Source organism: Protopterus annectens, chromosome 17.part0, assembly GCF_019279795.1.
Source record: "Protopterus annectens isolate FY-2018-M chromosome 17.part0, PAN1.0, whole genome shotgun sequence".
Classification (NCBI taxonomy): Eukaryota; Metazoa; Chordata; order Ceratodontiformes; family Protopteridae; genus Protopterus; species Protopterus annectens.
Window position 1 is genome coordinate 705,390,018 of NC_056751.1, and position 16,760 is coordinate 705,406,777.

General features: G+C 40.0%; 1 protein-coding gene across 3 annotated transcripts in view; it reads left to right on the plus strand.

Moving 5' to 3' along the window:
- LOC122791825 (nuclear receptor subfamily 1 group I member 3-like) overlaps window positions 1-16,760 on the plus strand; it is a 386,827-nt gene that overhangs the window by 356,665 nt on the left and 13,402 nt on the right. For all 3 annotated transcript variants that reach the window (XM_044059782.1, XM_044059781.1, XR_006363206.1), the window contains one exon: window positions 569-674. In XM_044059782.1, the coding sequence (XP_043915717.1) occupies window positions 569-674 (106 nt within the window). The remainder of the gene's footprint in view (window positions 1-568; window positions 675-16,760) is intronic.

A 16,760-nucleotide genomic window follows, 5' to 3' on the forward strand; every position in this document is an offset into this window, starting at 1 on the left:
TATACAGAACTGTTGTTCGCCATTGCATTTTGTAAATGCCCGCCCCTCTGCATGTACTCCTGATTTCCTGTTACACTATGTGGTTGATTAGCATTTGCAATAGCCTGCCCCTTCCACACTTGTGCAACTGATGGGCGTGAATATGCTATACCATTCTGGTATTGCTGGCGATCACGCTCAGGTTTTTTGACCTTAGTGGCTTTGGATTTGTTCAAATGAAAATCAATTGAGTGGCTTCATTACTTATTTGAGAATATTCTGGAAGTTTTGTTAAACAAGCAATATAGGAACACATAAATAGACCTTTGGGTCAGACTCAGTGAATGAAACTATGATATTTATTACAGATGATCTATCATTCTACAAGCTTACAAACAAGTAGCTTACAATTCTTGGGTTTTCATGATGTGTTGTCATGAGATTCAGATTCAAACTGTCACTGATAGTAGTAGATCTACCCACAAACACACTATTTTGAAGTTTAGATATAATGCTTACTTTGATAGAATTAAGTGAAGGATGCTGTATGACAATTCACATTTTCTTTCTGATTCATGTTACTTTGCAGATCGACCAGGCCTCCTACAGAAGGACATAATCAGCCAAGTGCAGGAGGAGTTGGCAGCTACACTGAAGGCCTATATTGACCAGAACTATCCAGTTACCAAAAAAAGGTCCAAAACATGGATTTTTTTTTAATAAAAGCTAGACAAAATGCGAGAGATGAGGACTTGCAGCTATAGTTTTCTTTGTATAATCTGTCTATTGTGGTACATTGAATAGATGTAATGCTGAAAAGTATATACAAGTATATGTTTTACTTCATGTTTGTTCAGATATATCTGAGCCTTTCTCATTTTTATTTTTTTATTTTTTTCAAAAGTATGAGGTATCTCTTTCTGTGATCATATGATATATTACTGTCTTCTCTATGTAAGCAACTTGGACTGCCAGCTGCTCTTTGCATCCCAAGTACCATTAAAAAGAGTTTTTCCCTGCATCCCTACAAGTGATTGAGGCTCAATTAACTGGCTCCTACCATGCAATTGCAAGTGGTTGTATTTATCTTGCATGTACATTATACCATAGAGGAATGGATACTGCAGTATCTTGGTTTGCATGTTAACCAGTGTGCGTCTTTTTTGGAGAATTTCTCCTTTCTCTACTGTTATACAACTATAAGTTTAGAGAGTTGGAGTTATGGGGTTAAAGTGGCTTCCTCAGTGCAATTGCATTTCATTTTGATGTGTGTAAGTGGCCATTAGGTGAGTTTGAATGTAAACCCATTCGTTGTAAGATGAGTTGCTAGCTGGCTCACAAACTGGATGCACACTGTCAAAGTGGGCGATTCTGCATCAACCAGCAGGCCTGTTACCAGTGGGGTGCCACAGGGGTCATTGCTGGGCCCCCTACTGTTTTGTATATACTTCTCAGAAGTTCAGGTCAAAACTAAAGGGCTGTGGCTGACCAAGTTTGCAGACGACTGCAAGCTAGGTGCAGTCATTGAATCCCAAATGATGTCAGTATACTCCAGGAGGGTCTCACACAGGCCAGTGACTGGTGTATTAGCCACGGTCTCTAACTAAATGCAAACAAATGCATCATCATTCCCTTCAGCACAAACAATGTCCCTTCACACTATCAAATCAACAACAATACCCTAAGTACTCATGAAGTGGTAAGGGATCTGGGATCACAAGTTGACTGCATCCTTAACTTCAACCATGTGTCTACTGTAGTAAGGAAAGCTTTCTATGTAGCACACTTGATTAGTAAAGGCATCAACTCGAGAACAAAAGAAGTTATAACCCCCCTATACTCAGCATTTAACCAGCCCATAATTGAGTATAATTCCCCATTCAGCATGTACTTTACTATGCATCTGCAGCAATTAGAGAGACCTCAGAGCTTTCTAACAAAGAAGATCAAGGGGCTCCAGCATGTGCCTTACACAGACCGACTAAAGTCCCTGTCACTATACTCTGTATAGTATAGACTTCATAGGGGAGACTTATGCCTGGCCTACAGAGGAATCCAAGACCCAAACATAATTAACTTGCTACATATCCATAAATCAAACTGGACTAGCTTCCTATTCCAGGGACCTAAATATGGCATGCAGCTTAAATAGGACATGCTGAAGGGACAGATTTATCTCCCAGCGACTGCCACGTCTTTGGAACAGGCTACCAATTCATGTGAAACAGAGCACCTCTATGACACTGTTCAAGAGGAACCTGCATGCGTGGATGGTGCACCATAAATTCTTACTGGGGATAGGGCCCATATCCCTCTTGGACATGGGCAGCCATCACTAAGTGCAATCTTGAGTATTGACTAGCATTTCCATGGTATTACATTGGGATGAAATGGCAAGGCTTAAAATGATCTCCAGGTCGATGCACTAGTAATCTCCTATGATCCTATGTTAGTTGTGACTCAGCACCTGGCTTAATGATTGTGTCTCAGTCATTGATATGGTAAGTGAGGCATTTTTCCCTCTGGATTTGAAATTAGGTAAACATATAACCTCTACTATGAAGGTGGATAGTTAGGAAGCTATTACTTACTGTTAATAATAGAATCTGTTTCTTATTTGAGCCTATTCTGCTGTGCTGCCGTCTTGTAGATGCTTATATATGGGGTAATAGAAAGGAATGAAACACATTCCTGCTATTAGCTGTATTTGCAAAAGTCTGCTGCCCTGCTTTATTCTGGGAGGCCCAGCCCACCAGCATTCCATCTCAGCTATCTGACTAGGATTGCAGCTAGCAGCATGCACTACAACAATCCATTAAGCAAATAAAAAGGCAATAACTCATAAATAAACATGCAAAATCAAGTAAACACATGTCTTCCTCTATTCTGCCTGTTTCGGTAAAGTCAAGATAAATACAAAAATGTTCATTTTTTGCATCCTTTTAGGTCTCTCTTAATTTATGTAGAAACTGCATTTATAAAATGATTCTGGAATATGAATGAGCTATATTCATCAGCTTCTCTGTACATATCTTTTAGTTTTAAATGGATGAAAATACTCTTAAAACTTTTGTTTATTTTATTAAACTTAAAATTGTATAATTTAGTTTTATTTATACTTTCTTGAATTCACTTCCATTGTTATCCTTTCTTTAATTATGTGCACTACATTTATGCTATTCAGTTTCCTTTTTAACTCATTCTTCTGTTTTGTACTTTGCCTATTTACTCAGATTCCAGAACATCACGTGTCCTGTGGCCTTCAGCACATGCTTCATACTCTGTTCCTAGAAGGCTGTTGTTTGCATGCCACACAGCTGGAATGCCAAAACATGCTGCAGTAATGTAATTTACTGACATCAGGGAGCAATACATGCAATTTGGAAGCATTTTAAGATGCTGCATGAACTTAATATAATTAGGAATAGTCTGTTCAAGCAATGTTTTCATGTAGCGGGGCTAGTCTGTAAAGACAATACTGGAATATGCAGTGAGGCACAGTCTTTGTAGAGAGCACTGAGATATGAAGTATATTTGGGCGATTACCTCCATGGGTAAACGTGGGATATGCCATCTTATCTGGTTATTCCACTTTGTGTGAATAACACATTTATGTAATTGACTCCAAATGTGGTACAGCGCTGATTCAAAGATGATATCAAGGATCATTGTATACTTAATGGTGTGTGTCATGTCCCAGTCTCTGTTAGATGCACCTACATAAGTTGAAGGTTTAATCCAATTTAGCACAGCTCCATAATAAGTATAGAAAGTTATGTTCACAAACAGTAAGCTTAGTTAAAAATAACAGTTTTTGAACAAGATGTCGAGTGCAGCTGGGGTTATTGTGTATGCATGCCTAGTTTAGTCTCTTGGTGAAAGTCATATGAAAGCAAGATAATGTTATTTACTGGACAGTCTTTTAAGGACACACCTGATAGGTTAAAATAAAACCCATTAAAGCTGGCTCAAGCAGGCAACAACACCAGAAAAAGATGACATACAGAAAGTCTTTTCCCACACCAGCTCCAATGCAAGCCAGTCTTCCAAACAGAATACCTTGAGCTAATACTTCAGACTAAAAAGCCAAAAGTTCTTCCTTCTCAACTGTCCTGTAGGAAATGTGGTCCCCAGTCTACTGGCTTGCTCTAAGTATATCACTTCTAACAGCAGTGCATCCTTCAATCTTTCTTGCTTTTCTAGACATCTCCACAGCATACTTAAGTCAGTTTCTTAGACTCCATGATTATGATGTATTAATTCATCCTCTTCTGGACCCAATTACTTGCCTAGCATGTGAGAGCTGACAGGGTTAGATAACCATCATACCCCAAACCAAATCTCTCAGGTGTCCAGAATTTTACAGAGTGGTCATGTTTTTGCATCAAATTTTGGTCTATTGCTCATAAAATTTGTGTTTTTTTGAGCAAATGATTGAGGATTGATGTCACTGAAGAGTAACAGACATTTAAGTGTATATCCTTCAGAAAATGCATGGTAATACAAACTCCTGTTATTCTAGCAATTTTATAAATTCATACTATAAATATTTAAAATTTGTCCCTGAGTTTGAACCTGTCCACCCCCACTATTTTTTGCTTTGTCCAGACTTCTTGCACTAAGAGCTTGAGAGGTATGCCCCAAAATGTATTCTAACATCAGTATAGATTTTCCAGCTGTTCTGCATCTTAATTTGAATAGCAGACCTGCATCTCTCTGTTGGTATTATCTGCTAGGCACCTTATGGTAGTATCATCACACTATGTTACAGATGCCACTCCTCCTGTCACCTTGAAGCCATCAGGAAGATGTGTGAGCTATAAGCAGGCCATCTGCATTCTGATGATATGCACCATGGTGCTGCTTGAACTTGAACTGGCATAGTTGTAATGCCAGCATCCACATGCAAAGTTTGATATCACCCTCCTTCTGCTGGTAAAGCCATTGGAGGAGGTGTAATCTGTAAGAAGGGTGAACTCCCTGCTGAGCAGGTAATGCGTAAACTCTACGATTAAATATCTATTCTGTCTTGTTGAGCTTTTTACTTATACAACAAACTGGGAGGTCTTTAATACCAGAGTGCTGACTGCTGGGTAAGGAGTACCTCTATCTCAACCTCAGCGGCATCAGTGTACACCGTAAAGAGCATAGACAAGACTATGAACACCAGTATGTGTTCTAAACAGAAACTCTGTTAGTGTCTTAAAAGTTCTGGATGCCTCTGGAGTCCAGTTAAGCATGTCAGGCTTCTGTCCCTTCAGAGGCCAGTTAATGGACAGGCTACTGTAGCAAAATTCAGAATAAATTGTCTATAGTAACCAGGAAGTCCCAATATTGTTCAGGCTCGCTTTTAGTTTGGGGTATCATCCATTTCTCTATGGCCTCCAGTTTTCTTTTTTGAGGTTGAATTAGACCCCAACCTATAATGTATCCTGGGTACTGTACATTGGTTATGCATGTCCTACACATAGGAACATCCACCAAGAGACCTGCTCACCTTAATGAAGTTATTACTGTCTGTGCTGTTGGGAGGTCTGAACCCCAGTCTGTGGAATGAATGACATCATCATCAAGTTTGGCTGCAGTGTAGTATTGCCAGGATTTTAAGAGCCAGTCCAGGGATCTCTGAAATTAAGTTAGTGTTCCTTGTAGACCAAAAAGTAATACTGTATACAGGAAAATGTCCTTTGCTGGGATGAATGCTGTTCACTCCTTAGAACCATGGGACAGAAGGATTTGCTGGTACCCCTTGGTCAAGTTTAGGGTAGTGAGGTATCCAGAATTCCCCAGCCACTCCACTTGTCCATCCACCCTGGATACTGGATATGTGTTAGCCTTCCTTGTTGGCATTTCTTCTTCTAGTACACATTGTTCTGTCCATGTTTTTGTTTTATATTCTTTATTTCTGTCATCCCTACCTCCTTTACCTATGCACCCATTTTAATGAATCTTTATCTTATTAAAACACATGGTATCTATTTCTACAATGTATAAAATGCCTGTGCCCCTTTATCCTTCACCCAGGCTTTCCTAGATTAATTTCCTGTGGGTTAACCAGCAAATACCCAGTGTCATATTCTTGTTTTCTCCTATCTCCTCTGCCCTTTATAGGTGTTTGTATTGCTATGTGGTCTTCATGTATGTGGCCACCACTTCTAAGTTATATTACTTTGTCACCATTTACATTGGCGCAGTGGTACTGTGGCAATTTATGAATTATTGATAGGTTCATAGGTGTGTACTAGGCTAACAACTGCTAAGACATTTTTAAGCTCAGACATGAATCCCAAATCTCTGACAAGTTCTGGTACCCTTGATAAATATAAGTAGTAGCTTGGTAGATGAAACATTTACAAGCAGGGGCCTGGAAAATGAACAATTTACAGGCTGCCTTTGTGCATTAGAGACACAGAAGCTAAACCAGGGATGGATTTCTGGTTCCTCATCCAGTTGTCCAAGTTACACTTAGGTTCATAGGTAGGTGCTAGGCTATTGGCCCTAGGGCCTATATAAGCCTAGCCAAAAAGGTACCCTGGATTTCACCACCCAAGAAAATTATTTTCCTGTGCCTCTATCGACCAGAGCCACAGAGGTGATCCCCAGGATGAATTTCCTATTTCCCATCCAATCATCAAGATTTTTCTTGAAGAGTGCTAATGAGGAGCTTTGTTTGATATAGATAGGTAATTTGTTCCAGAGTATGGGAAGTCTCTGGGACAGGAATGTATCCCTCCAGCATGTTCTGTTTATTGTGGTGACAAGGTTTAGGTCCCTAGAGCGTGTAGCTCAGAGGGATTGGGATTTCTTTAAGTGAAGCATGTCCAACAGCTTTGGGTTTGACATAGCTTTGTATGTTAGGCAGAAATTGCATCTGAGTAGGCGATATGCAACGGAGTAAAGCTGGAGTTATTTGAGACGGTCTGCATAGGGCATCTGTTTGAGGCCGGTAATCCTCTTTGTGAGGTATTTCTGTGGCCTTTCCAGTTGTTGTAGATGTCATGTGAGGTACATACCAAAAGGGGTGTTGTACACTATAATGGGTCTAATGAGTGACGAGTAGAGGGGAACAATGACCTCTTTTTTCCTGGATGAGAAACCTTTTGTGATGAGGTGTGCCATGTAGAAGGATTTCCTGACTACTGTTGCGATGTGATTATCAAAGGAGAGGCTACTGTCCACCTGTGTCCCAAGGACTCATCACACTTTTGGTGTTAAGTAGACTACCACCTATGTGGTAGCTCATGGGTACAGAGTTTTTACCAAAGGGGATGACAGTGCACTTTTTGGCATTGAGCTTGAGGCCATGGCTTTGACCCCAGGCATCTGTCTCAGTGAGGCCCTTTTGTAGGATATCCACATCGTTAGGAATTTCAGTCATGGCCCCTAGTTTGCAATCATCTGCCAACTTCTTTAGCCAAAGACCTTCTGTTTTAGCCTATGCTTCAGAAAAGTAGATACCAAACAGGAGAGGACCCAGGACTGAACCCTGTGGTACTCCACTTGTCACTGGTCTGAATTCATATTTGGAGTCTGCTACTTTCACAGTCTGGGTTTTACCAGTGAGCCAGTTGGCAACCCATCTTGTGATGTAGGGATTTATACCTTGTTTAGTGGGTTTATCTATAACTCCAGAGTGGGGGATGGTGTCAAAAGCCTTGGTGAGCTATAGACAGGCTGTGTGAACCACCTTACCCTCGTCTATGGCTTTGGTGACTGCTTTAAAGATTTCTATCAGGTTTAGGAGACATGGTCTGCCTTTTACAAACCCAAACTGGGTGGGGTCCAGAGTTTAGAGATTACCAGTGTCTTTGTTTATAAGTTCCATGATGATATGTTCCATGGCCTTGCAAACCAGGCTTGTTAGGCTAATGGGGTGGTAGTTCCCGGGGTCCGTGGTGGCTCCCCCTTTGTGGAGTGGGATAACCGTCGCTGTGCACCATTCAGTGAGCACAAAGCCTGAGGTGAGGCTAGGATTGAACATGGTGCTTAGGTGGGGTGCCAGTTCATTCTGTAATTAATGTAGAATGCAGCTTGGGATGTTGTCAGGTCCCATGGATGCTGTGATGTTCATCGTGCATACAGCTTCAGTCATAACAGATGGGTTCTCCTGCCATCAGGCGGGTCCTCGGTCGGCCGAATTCCAAAGTCTAGGTCCGGCGTCGGTTGTCGTCGCTTCTTCCCTGACATCAGAGTGACAGGGGTATAAAGGAACCAGCCGACGCCATTTTCTTCAGTCTTTCTTGCCACGCGGTGCCTGAAGCAGAAGCAGGTCGCAAGTGCCGGTCGGCCAGCTCCTGAGATTACAAAAAATTGGAAACCGAAGTCTTCTTAAAAGCTAAGTACCCTGTTGGGGAAACTTTTCTTGCCTCAGACCGATGTCAGACAAAATTAATAATTGTATTTCTTGTGGGAAGCAAATACCGCATAAGGATTCCCATTCCCTCTGTATACCTTGTTTAGGCCCAGACCACGATGTCTTGGTCTGTCGCTTTTGTGCTACTTTCAACAAACGCACTATTAAGCGTCGGGTGGAGTTCACCCAGCATTATTTTTGGAAAGCATTTAACTATACTATGTCGTTGGATACTCCGACTCCGGTTATGTCTAAAAAACGCAAAGACAAGGACCGACACACGAGGTCTGCGGCCTCTACCGACACCACGACAAAGCCGACTACACATGGTCCGGTTCTCAGCGAGGCACCTACGCAGCCCCTGACTACCAACGACACTTCTTTGGCGGTGTCTCCTGTGCCCGAGGCCGCAGGCTCCTCGGCCCACGCCCCGACTACAGATACCGAAGCCACTCTTGGCATTGAAACTCAGAATGTGGACAGGTCCACCTCCACTCAAGGTGTCTACAGACCTTCCTCTTCTTTCTCCATCAAGGCTTTCACAAAGTCTAAAGCAACCTTGCACTCTAAGAGACCAGCTACACAGGGCCCATCTCCAGGCCCCATGCCTAAGAAACAGATGCTTAAAATGGCTGAGGATTTAATTACTCTTATCAGAGGTTCTCAGCCCCCACCGGACAAAAGGCCCAGAGTGGAGGAAGATTCCCCCTCCTCTGATCAGAGCTCCATTATTTCAGAGCACTCTGATGATCAGGAACATTCTTACTCCCCTTTTGAAGACTCTGATGCGGAGTCCATCCCTTCTGTCTCCCCCCCAGAGGATTACTCATTTGGGGAAACTTTGCATACCTTAAGGGAACACTTCCACTGGGAAGGCCAAGATTATTCTGATTCTAAGAAAAGGCTCAGGGAATTTCTCTTGCTACCTCAGCACAGGCCTCTGGCTATACCTCCTGTCTTGGACATCCTAGATGATGTTTACTCAGAGGCCTGCCTTAACCCGGACTCTCTACCTCCAGCTCCAGTTAAGCCTGACAGGTACTATAGGGTTCCTGACTCACACCAATTTCTATACAAGAGCCATGCTGCTGACCCAGAAACCATCTCACAGGGCCCCAAGGGAGTTAAGGCCTCCATTGCTAAAAATCCATTACCTTCGGAGAGAGACTCCAGATCCTTAGAAAGGTGGGGAAAAAGGTATATATCTCGGCTACCTTATCCATGAGGGCCTTAAACTGTCAGTTTCATATGCTAAAATACCAACAGTTTTTGTTATCACAATTGAAAAGTAAAATGTCACAACCTGAACAACCGGACTTGAAGGAGTAGCAGGATTTGATGCATAGTGCAGAACAAGTGGGTAAGCATACCTTACAATGTGGTTTTGATGCTCTAGAGGCCTCATGTAGAGCTGCTGTTACAGGATCAGTCATACGTAGGCATGCCTGGCTAAGGAACAAGCCTTACCTGATCATGTCAAAGCTAAATTACTAGACGCCCCTCTCCAAAAGGATGTACTATTTGGTGCTAAGGCCGAGGAGGTGTTAAGGAAAATGGAGGAAAAGGCCAAATTAATGCAAACTGTGAAAGAATTTCTACAGGTACAACCACCACGCTTTAGTAGAAATTGGCCTTCCAAAAACTGGTCCTTTCCTGCTACGGACAGAGCCCAAAGAGGCAGATACAGGCACCCGAGGGGCAGAGGACAATCCCAAGGATCGTTTAGAGGCAGACAGTGGCAAGCTCCTACACAAAGAGGTGGTGAGGATAACTCGCAATCTTTCAGAAAGCAAACCTAATGACTTTCCCCTTTGCATGCCAACCAAGTCTCAAATGGCAGCCCCCTTAGGAGGAAAGCTGGCATTATTTTCAAAAAATTGGCATATTGTCACCAAGGACAAATGGATCCTGGCCATTATAAACAGAGGCTACAAATTCCATTTTCACACCCTTCCAAAAATGAGAGGCATAAGGAACAGGAACCACTTTCAGTAATGCTCGTACACGAGAGGATGAGTAAAAATCCTTTATTCCACAAGTGCGGATAAGCGCTTTCAACTAGATACACCAGTCTTCTTCAGAACCATTTTATAATGCACATAGCCTGGTATATATAGCCAGAGCAAGTCAAAAAGTCCGCCAAAACTTTTAAAGATATAGATCTCACTAAACACTTACTTAAAAACACATGATGAACACTGGATATGTAATGTTAAAAATCCATCTTATAAAAAACTAAACAAAAAATGTTTTATAAAAAATACATATCGTATAAAAAATACATATCATATAAAAAATGTTGCGTAGCAACAATACTTAATTGCCAATACCTGATAAAGCTTTACACAAACCCATTGTTGCTAAAATATGTTACAGATAAAAGTCTGACAACAAATATGTATATATATATATATATTGGTGGTGCTGTCCTTATTAATTAATAACAATGGTATCAGCTAAACCTTACTGGGGAAGTGCCAGGAAAGGTTTAATACTAATAAAATCATTCAATCCAGGGGATCTAGTGGCATCCAATAAAATCTGCCACTTGCTCTCCAATGCAGCTAACTGCATCTTCCAATTGCCCCCGAAAGCTGAACTCTTAATATGATCTATAATGGCAAAACGAAATAAATGCTCTCCCCCACACTCATTAATATGCCTGTATAGAGCATTTTTGGTATCTTTTTTCTGAATACGATAGTAATGTTCATAGATACGTCTTTTTAAAAATCTTTCAGTTTTGCCAATATAGTACGCTGGGCATATCAAACACGTTGCCAAGTAAATCACCTGACTAGTGTTGCAATTCCCTGTTCTGGTCTTAATACACGTATGGTTAATATCTTTGAGTCGAATGTATTTAACCTCATTAATGTAGTTACACTGTTTGCATCTTCCACACTTGGTAGTACCTTTAAATATGTCTTTTTTATCACTATTATTACTAGCCTTCTCCAAAATTCTTTTCAAGTTGGCACCTGTCTTATATACAAATTTAGGCGAAGGTCCCACTAAATGATCTAAATTCGAGGCTGTAATGATGTCCCAATGTTGACACAAAATATCCTGGATATAGTGTGTATATGGAGTGTATGTCAATATACATGCTCTACCAAATAATCTATGTTCATTCCCTTCACCTGCCACCCTAGCTACATATTTACCTAACAAGGGTGGGTATTTGTTCCCCCATTCTTTTTGCACGTAACCTGTAACATCCCGGACCATGTTAGCCGGGTATCCACGATTGAGGAATAAGTTTTTAATAACATCAAGTTCTAATCTCATAACAGTTTCAGTCGAAGACATCCTCACTGCGAATACACTGCCCTTGACTATATTTTTAAAGATGTGTGGTGGGTGGTTACTGGAAAAATACAAATAATCATTAGAAAAAGTTGGTTTACGATAAAGCTTGGATGTGAAACCGTTGGAATCCAAACCAACTAAAACATCCAGGTAAGGTATATTAAGGTCACTAGTGTTGTGAGTAAATTTTAAGAATTCAGATGAATTGTTAAGGAAGGACATAAAATCTTGCAATCTTTCTGCCGATGCCTGCCACAAAATAAAGATGTCATCCAAATATCTGGCATAAAATTTTATATCAGCATAGTAATTGCTTTTGAATAGTGTCTCTTCCTCCCATTCTACCATCACAAGATTTGCAAAAATTGGGGCACAGGAAGCTCCCATAGCAACTCCCTTTATTTGTTTAAAAAATTCCCCTTGAAATGTGATGTAATTATGCTCCAACACCAGTCCCATCATATCACATAGCAAGGAAACCTTGTCCCAGCTTAATCCTGAGTACTTCCGCAAACTATTGGAAAAATATTCCAGTCCTTCATTTCTAGGAATACTGGAAAATAAGTCCACAACATCTATAGTTACAAGGGTGAGATCAGTTTGCCAATTGTCCTGAGTTAACTTCCCCAAAAAACTCCAAGAGTCTTTCATGATGTGTGGAATAACCCCATAAATGTGCTTGAGCTGATGGTCTATCCATCTACCTATGTTGAATGTTTTGGATTTAGACCCAGAGATGATCGGTCTAAAAGGGGGTTTATCCAATGATTTATGTATCTTGGGGATCCCAACAATTTTGGCCAGTACAGGATAGTCATTCTTCAAATAGGTGTAGGTCTCGTTGGTAATCCTGTTATCTATCAAATATTCTTCAATAGCCAGATCAATACGTCGATGCCCTATATTAATCTGGTTAATGGAGATGGTTTCATAAGTATCAGTCTGGTGAAGTATATCATATATGCTGGAAATATATGCTTCAGTCTGGAATAGAACTATCCCTCCACCTTTGTCAGGTTTCATGATCTGAACCTCCTTGTTGTGTATCACTTTTTTTAAAACTTCCTTCTCTACCTGGGTGAGATTGGTCTGTGAATCATGATATAAGTTGTGTCTATTCCTTATGTCCTTGTGTAACCTATACACATCCTTACACACTAATTTCTCAAAATTAGATATACTAGGATGAGAGGTAGGGACATAGGAACTTTTCTTACATAGTTGATTGTTCACTGTCCTATCTGTATAATCCACTTGGTTGTCAAATGCAATAGCTAGATTTAATTTACGACAAAACAATTTAACTTGTTTGATGTTGTCAACTAAATCACAACGAACATTAATAAGGACAGCACCACCAATATACATATATACATATTTGTTGTCAGACTTTTATCTGTAACATATTTTAGCAACAATGGGTTTGTGTATAGCTTTATCAGGTATTGGCAATTAAGTATTGTTGCTACGCAACATTTTTTATATGATATGTATTTTTTATACGATATGTATTTTTTACAAAACATTTTTTGTTTAGTTTTTTATAAGATGGATTTTTAACATTACATATCCAGTGTTCATCATGTGTTTTTAAGTAAGTGTTTAGTGAGATCTATATCTTTAAAAGTTTTGGCGGACTTTTTGACTTGCTCTGGCTATATATACCAGGCTATGTGCATTATAAAATGGTTCTGAAGAAGACTGGTGTATCTAGTTGAAAGCGCTTAACCGCACTTGTGGAATAAAGGATTTTTACTCATCCTCTCGTGTACGAGCATTACTGAAGGTGGTTCCTGTTCCTTATATATTTTTTATTTTAGTTGTTGGTTCATTTGAATGATTACCGGTTGTACTGCCATGCAGAATCAGGAAGACACCTCTGGTGCTTCATTGTCTCGGGAGGAATTCAATGGACTTCGTGCTGAAGTTTCAGCTGTCCAGAGCGAGTTAAAGAAATTGATTGATTTGGTTACCGGGTTAGTAACCAAAAACGATAAAAATGTTAAAATTTTGGGTTCGCCCTTTTCATCACCCTCTTGTGATGTTGTTCATGTTGAAAGAGGTTTGTCTTCACCTAGAGGAGAGAGGGAGGCAGTTTCTATTACTCGGAAGACGCTTCATTCACCTGCAGTTGACTGTGAACGTGCACGCACTAGGAAGCGTTTGCCTACACCAGAACGAGGTTTTCCTGAGGCTTTCCGAGGGACTGAGGATGCAGTTCTAACTACTAACGGCGCAATTGACTTACCGGATGCCTGTGATGTGTCCGAAGCTACCCCCAAGGAACAGTGTCGTTTCACTATTTTGGACGATGCACGCAATTTTTTTGACCCGCTAAGGCTTACTCCAGCTCAGGACTTTACTTTTGACTTCAGCATTACTCGGGCAAGACGAGAAGCAGAGCGTACTGGGGCCAGGCCAAAAGCTACACACACAAGTAAACCACACGAAAATATTAAACAGAAGTCTGTTTACGATAACAAAGGTACTGTGCAATATAAGATTTCTAGTCCTAATCAGGACTTCAGGTCTATTGTTTGTAATGGTCGGACTGTGTCAAAAGGACATTATTCTGATTTTTTATCTAAAAATGCTAATGAAAGAGAATTAATGGAGCATTTTTTAAACGACCAACATGAGAATTATGACTTTGGGAAGAAAGGTTTATTGAACTATTCTAATAAAAATTATGTTTATAGTTCACTTAAGGATATGATTTTTGATTTTGGGAAAAAACTCACTGCATATAAAAATTCTAAAATTGATGTGAGTTATTTGAAAAACTGTTTGGAAATTAAGGTTGTACCTAAAGGTATAAGGTTCTTTAAACTTCCATTAGGTATCACTTACAACACTGATGTGATGCAAGAATTTAATGGGCTATTTGATAGTTTTGGATATGCTTATATACAATTGTTAATGAAATACCAACAGGAGAAATGTGTTTTATTAGCAGATCAACTGGAGAGTATGTATGAGACAATTATTTGTGACGCTGAATACGATTCTTGGAAAGAATTGTTTAAAAAACAATTTTTTTTGGCTGATAGCAAAGCCAACAGTATATTTGAGAGAAAAAGCAGGAAGCTGTCCAGAGATGTAGAGCTATATAGTACTAACAGGGCTTACATTTGGCCTAAAGAAAAAGAAAAAGAAAAATTTACTGAACAAGGTCCAAATATACCCTTACCTAGATCTACCCATAGGGATTTTCAGAGGGACAAGTCATTCTTCCCCAGGAATCCCAACAGACAGTGGAACAACCACAGGAAATAATTGATGTTCCCCACACCAGAGTCAGTGTAGTTTCAGGAGAGAGGGTACAAATGGTTGACCCCCCCCACATTGATACCTTCAATTGTTCAAGTTACTAATGTTGTTGTAAATCCACAGGGTACTTCCATGAATTCACACATGCATCCTTGTATTTTTTCATCTCATGAAGGTTTCAATGTGTATAATTACACTGACGTGGAGGTTGATGAACAATTTATCAGCGTTATGTGCAAAGGTATGAAGTTCATTCCCACTGTTCGTTGTGATTTAGTTGACAACATCAAACAAGTTAAATTGTTTTGTCGTAAATTAAATCTAGCTATTGCATTTGACAACCAAGTGGATTATACAGATAGGACAGTGAACAATCAACTATGTAAGAAAAGTTCCTATGTCCCTACCTCTCATCCTAGTATATCTAATTTTGAGAAATTAGTGTGTAAGGATGTGTATAGGTTACACAAGGACATAAGGAATAGACACAACTTATATCATGATTCACAGACCAATCTCACCCAGGTAGAGAAGGAAGTTTTAAAAAAAGTGATACACAACAAGGAGGTTCGTATCATGAAACCTGACAAAGGTGGAGGGATAGTTCTATTCCAGACTGAAGCATATATTTCCAGCATATATGATATACTTCACCAGACTGATACTTATGAAACCATCTCCATTAACCAGATTAATATAGGGCATCGACGTATTGATCTGGCTATTGAAGAATATTTGATAGATAACAGGATTACCAACGAGACCTACACCTATTTGAAGAATGACTATCCTGTACTGGCCAAAATTGTTGGGATCCCCAAGATACATAAATCATTGGATAAACCCCCTTTTAGACCGATCATCTCTGGGTCTAAATCCAAAACATTCAACATAGGTAGATGGATAGACCATCAGCTCAAGCACATTTATGGGGTTATTCCACATCATGAAAGACTCTTGGAGTTTTTGGGGAAGTTAACTCAGGACAATTGGCAAACTGATCTCACCCTTGTAACTATAGATGTTGTGGACTTATTTTCCAGTATTCCTAGAAATGAAGGACTGGAATATTTTCCAATAGTTTTGGAAGTACTCAGGATTAAGCTGGGACAAGGTTTCCTTGCTATGTGATATGATGGGACTGGTGTTGGAGCATAATTACATCACATTTCAAGGGGAATTTTTTAAACAAATAAAGGGAGTTGCTATGGAGCTTCCTGTGCCCCAATTTTGCAAATCTTGTGATGGTAGAATGGGAGGAAGAGACACTATTCAAAAGCAATTACTATGCTGATATAAAATTTTATGCCAGATATTTGGATGACATCTTTATTTTGTGGCAGGCATCGGCAGAAAGATTGCAAGATTTTATGTCCTTCCTTAACAATTCATCTGAATTCTTAAAATTTACTCACAACACTAGTGACCTTAATATACCTTACCTGGATGTTTTAGTTGGTTTGGATTCCAACGGTTTCACATCCAAGCTTTATCGTAAACCAACTTTTTCTAATGATTATTTGTATTTTTCCAGTAACCACCCACCACACATCTTTAAAAATATAGTCAAGGGGCAGTGTATTCGTGCAGTGAGGATGTCTTCGACTGAAACTGTTATGAGATTAGAACTTGATGTTATTAAAAACTTATTCCTCAATCGTGGATACCCGGCTAACATGGTCCGGGATGTTACAGGTTACGTGCAAAAAGAATGGGGGAACAAATACCCACCCTTGTTAGGTAAATATGTAGCTAGGGTGGCAGGTGAAGGGAATGAACATAGATTATTTGGTAGAGCATGTATGTTGACATACACTCCATATACACACTATATCCAGGATATTTT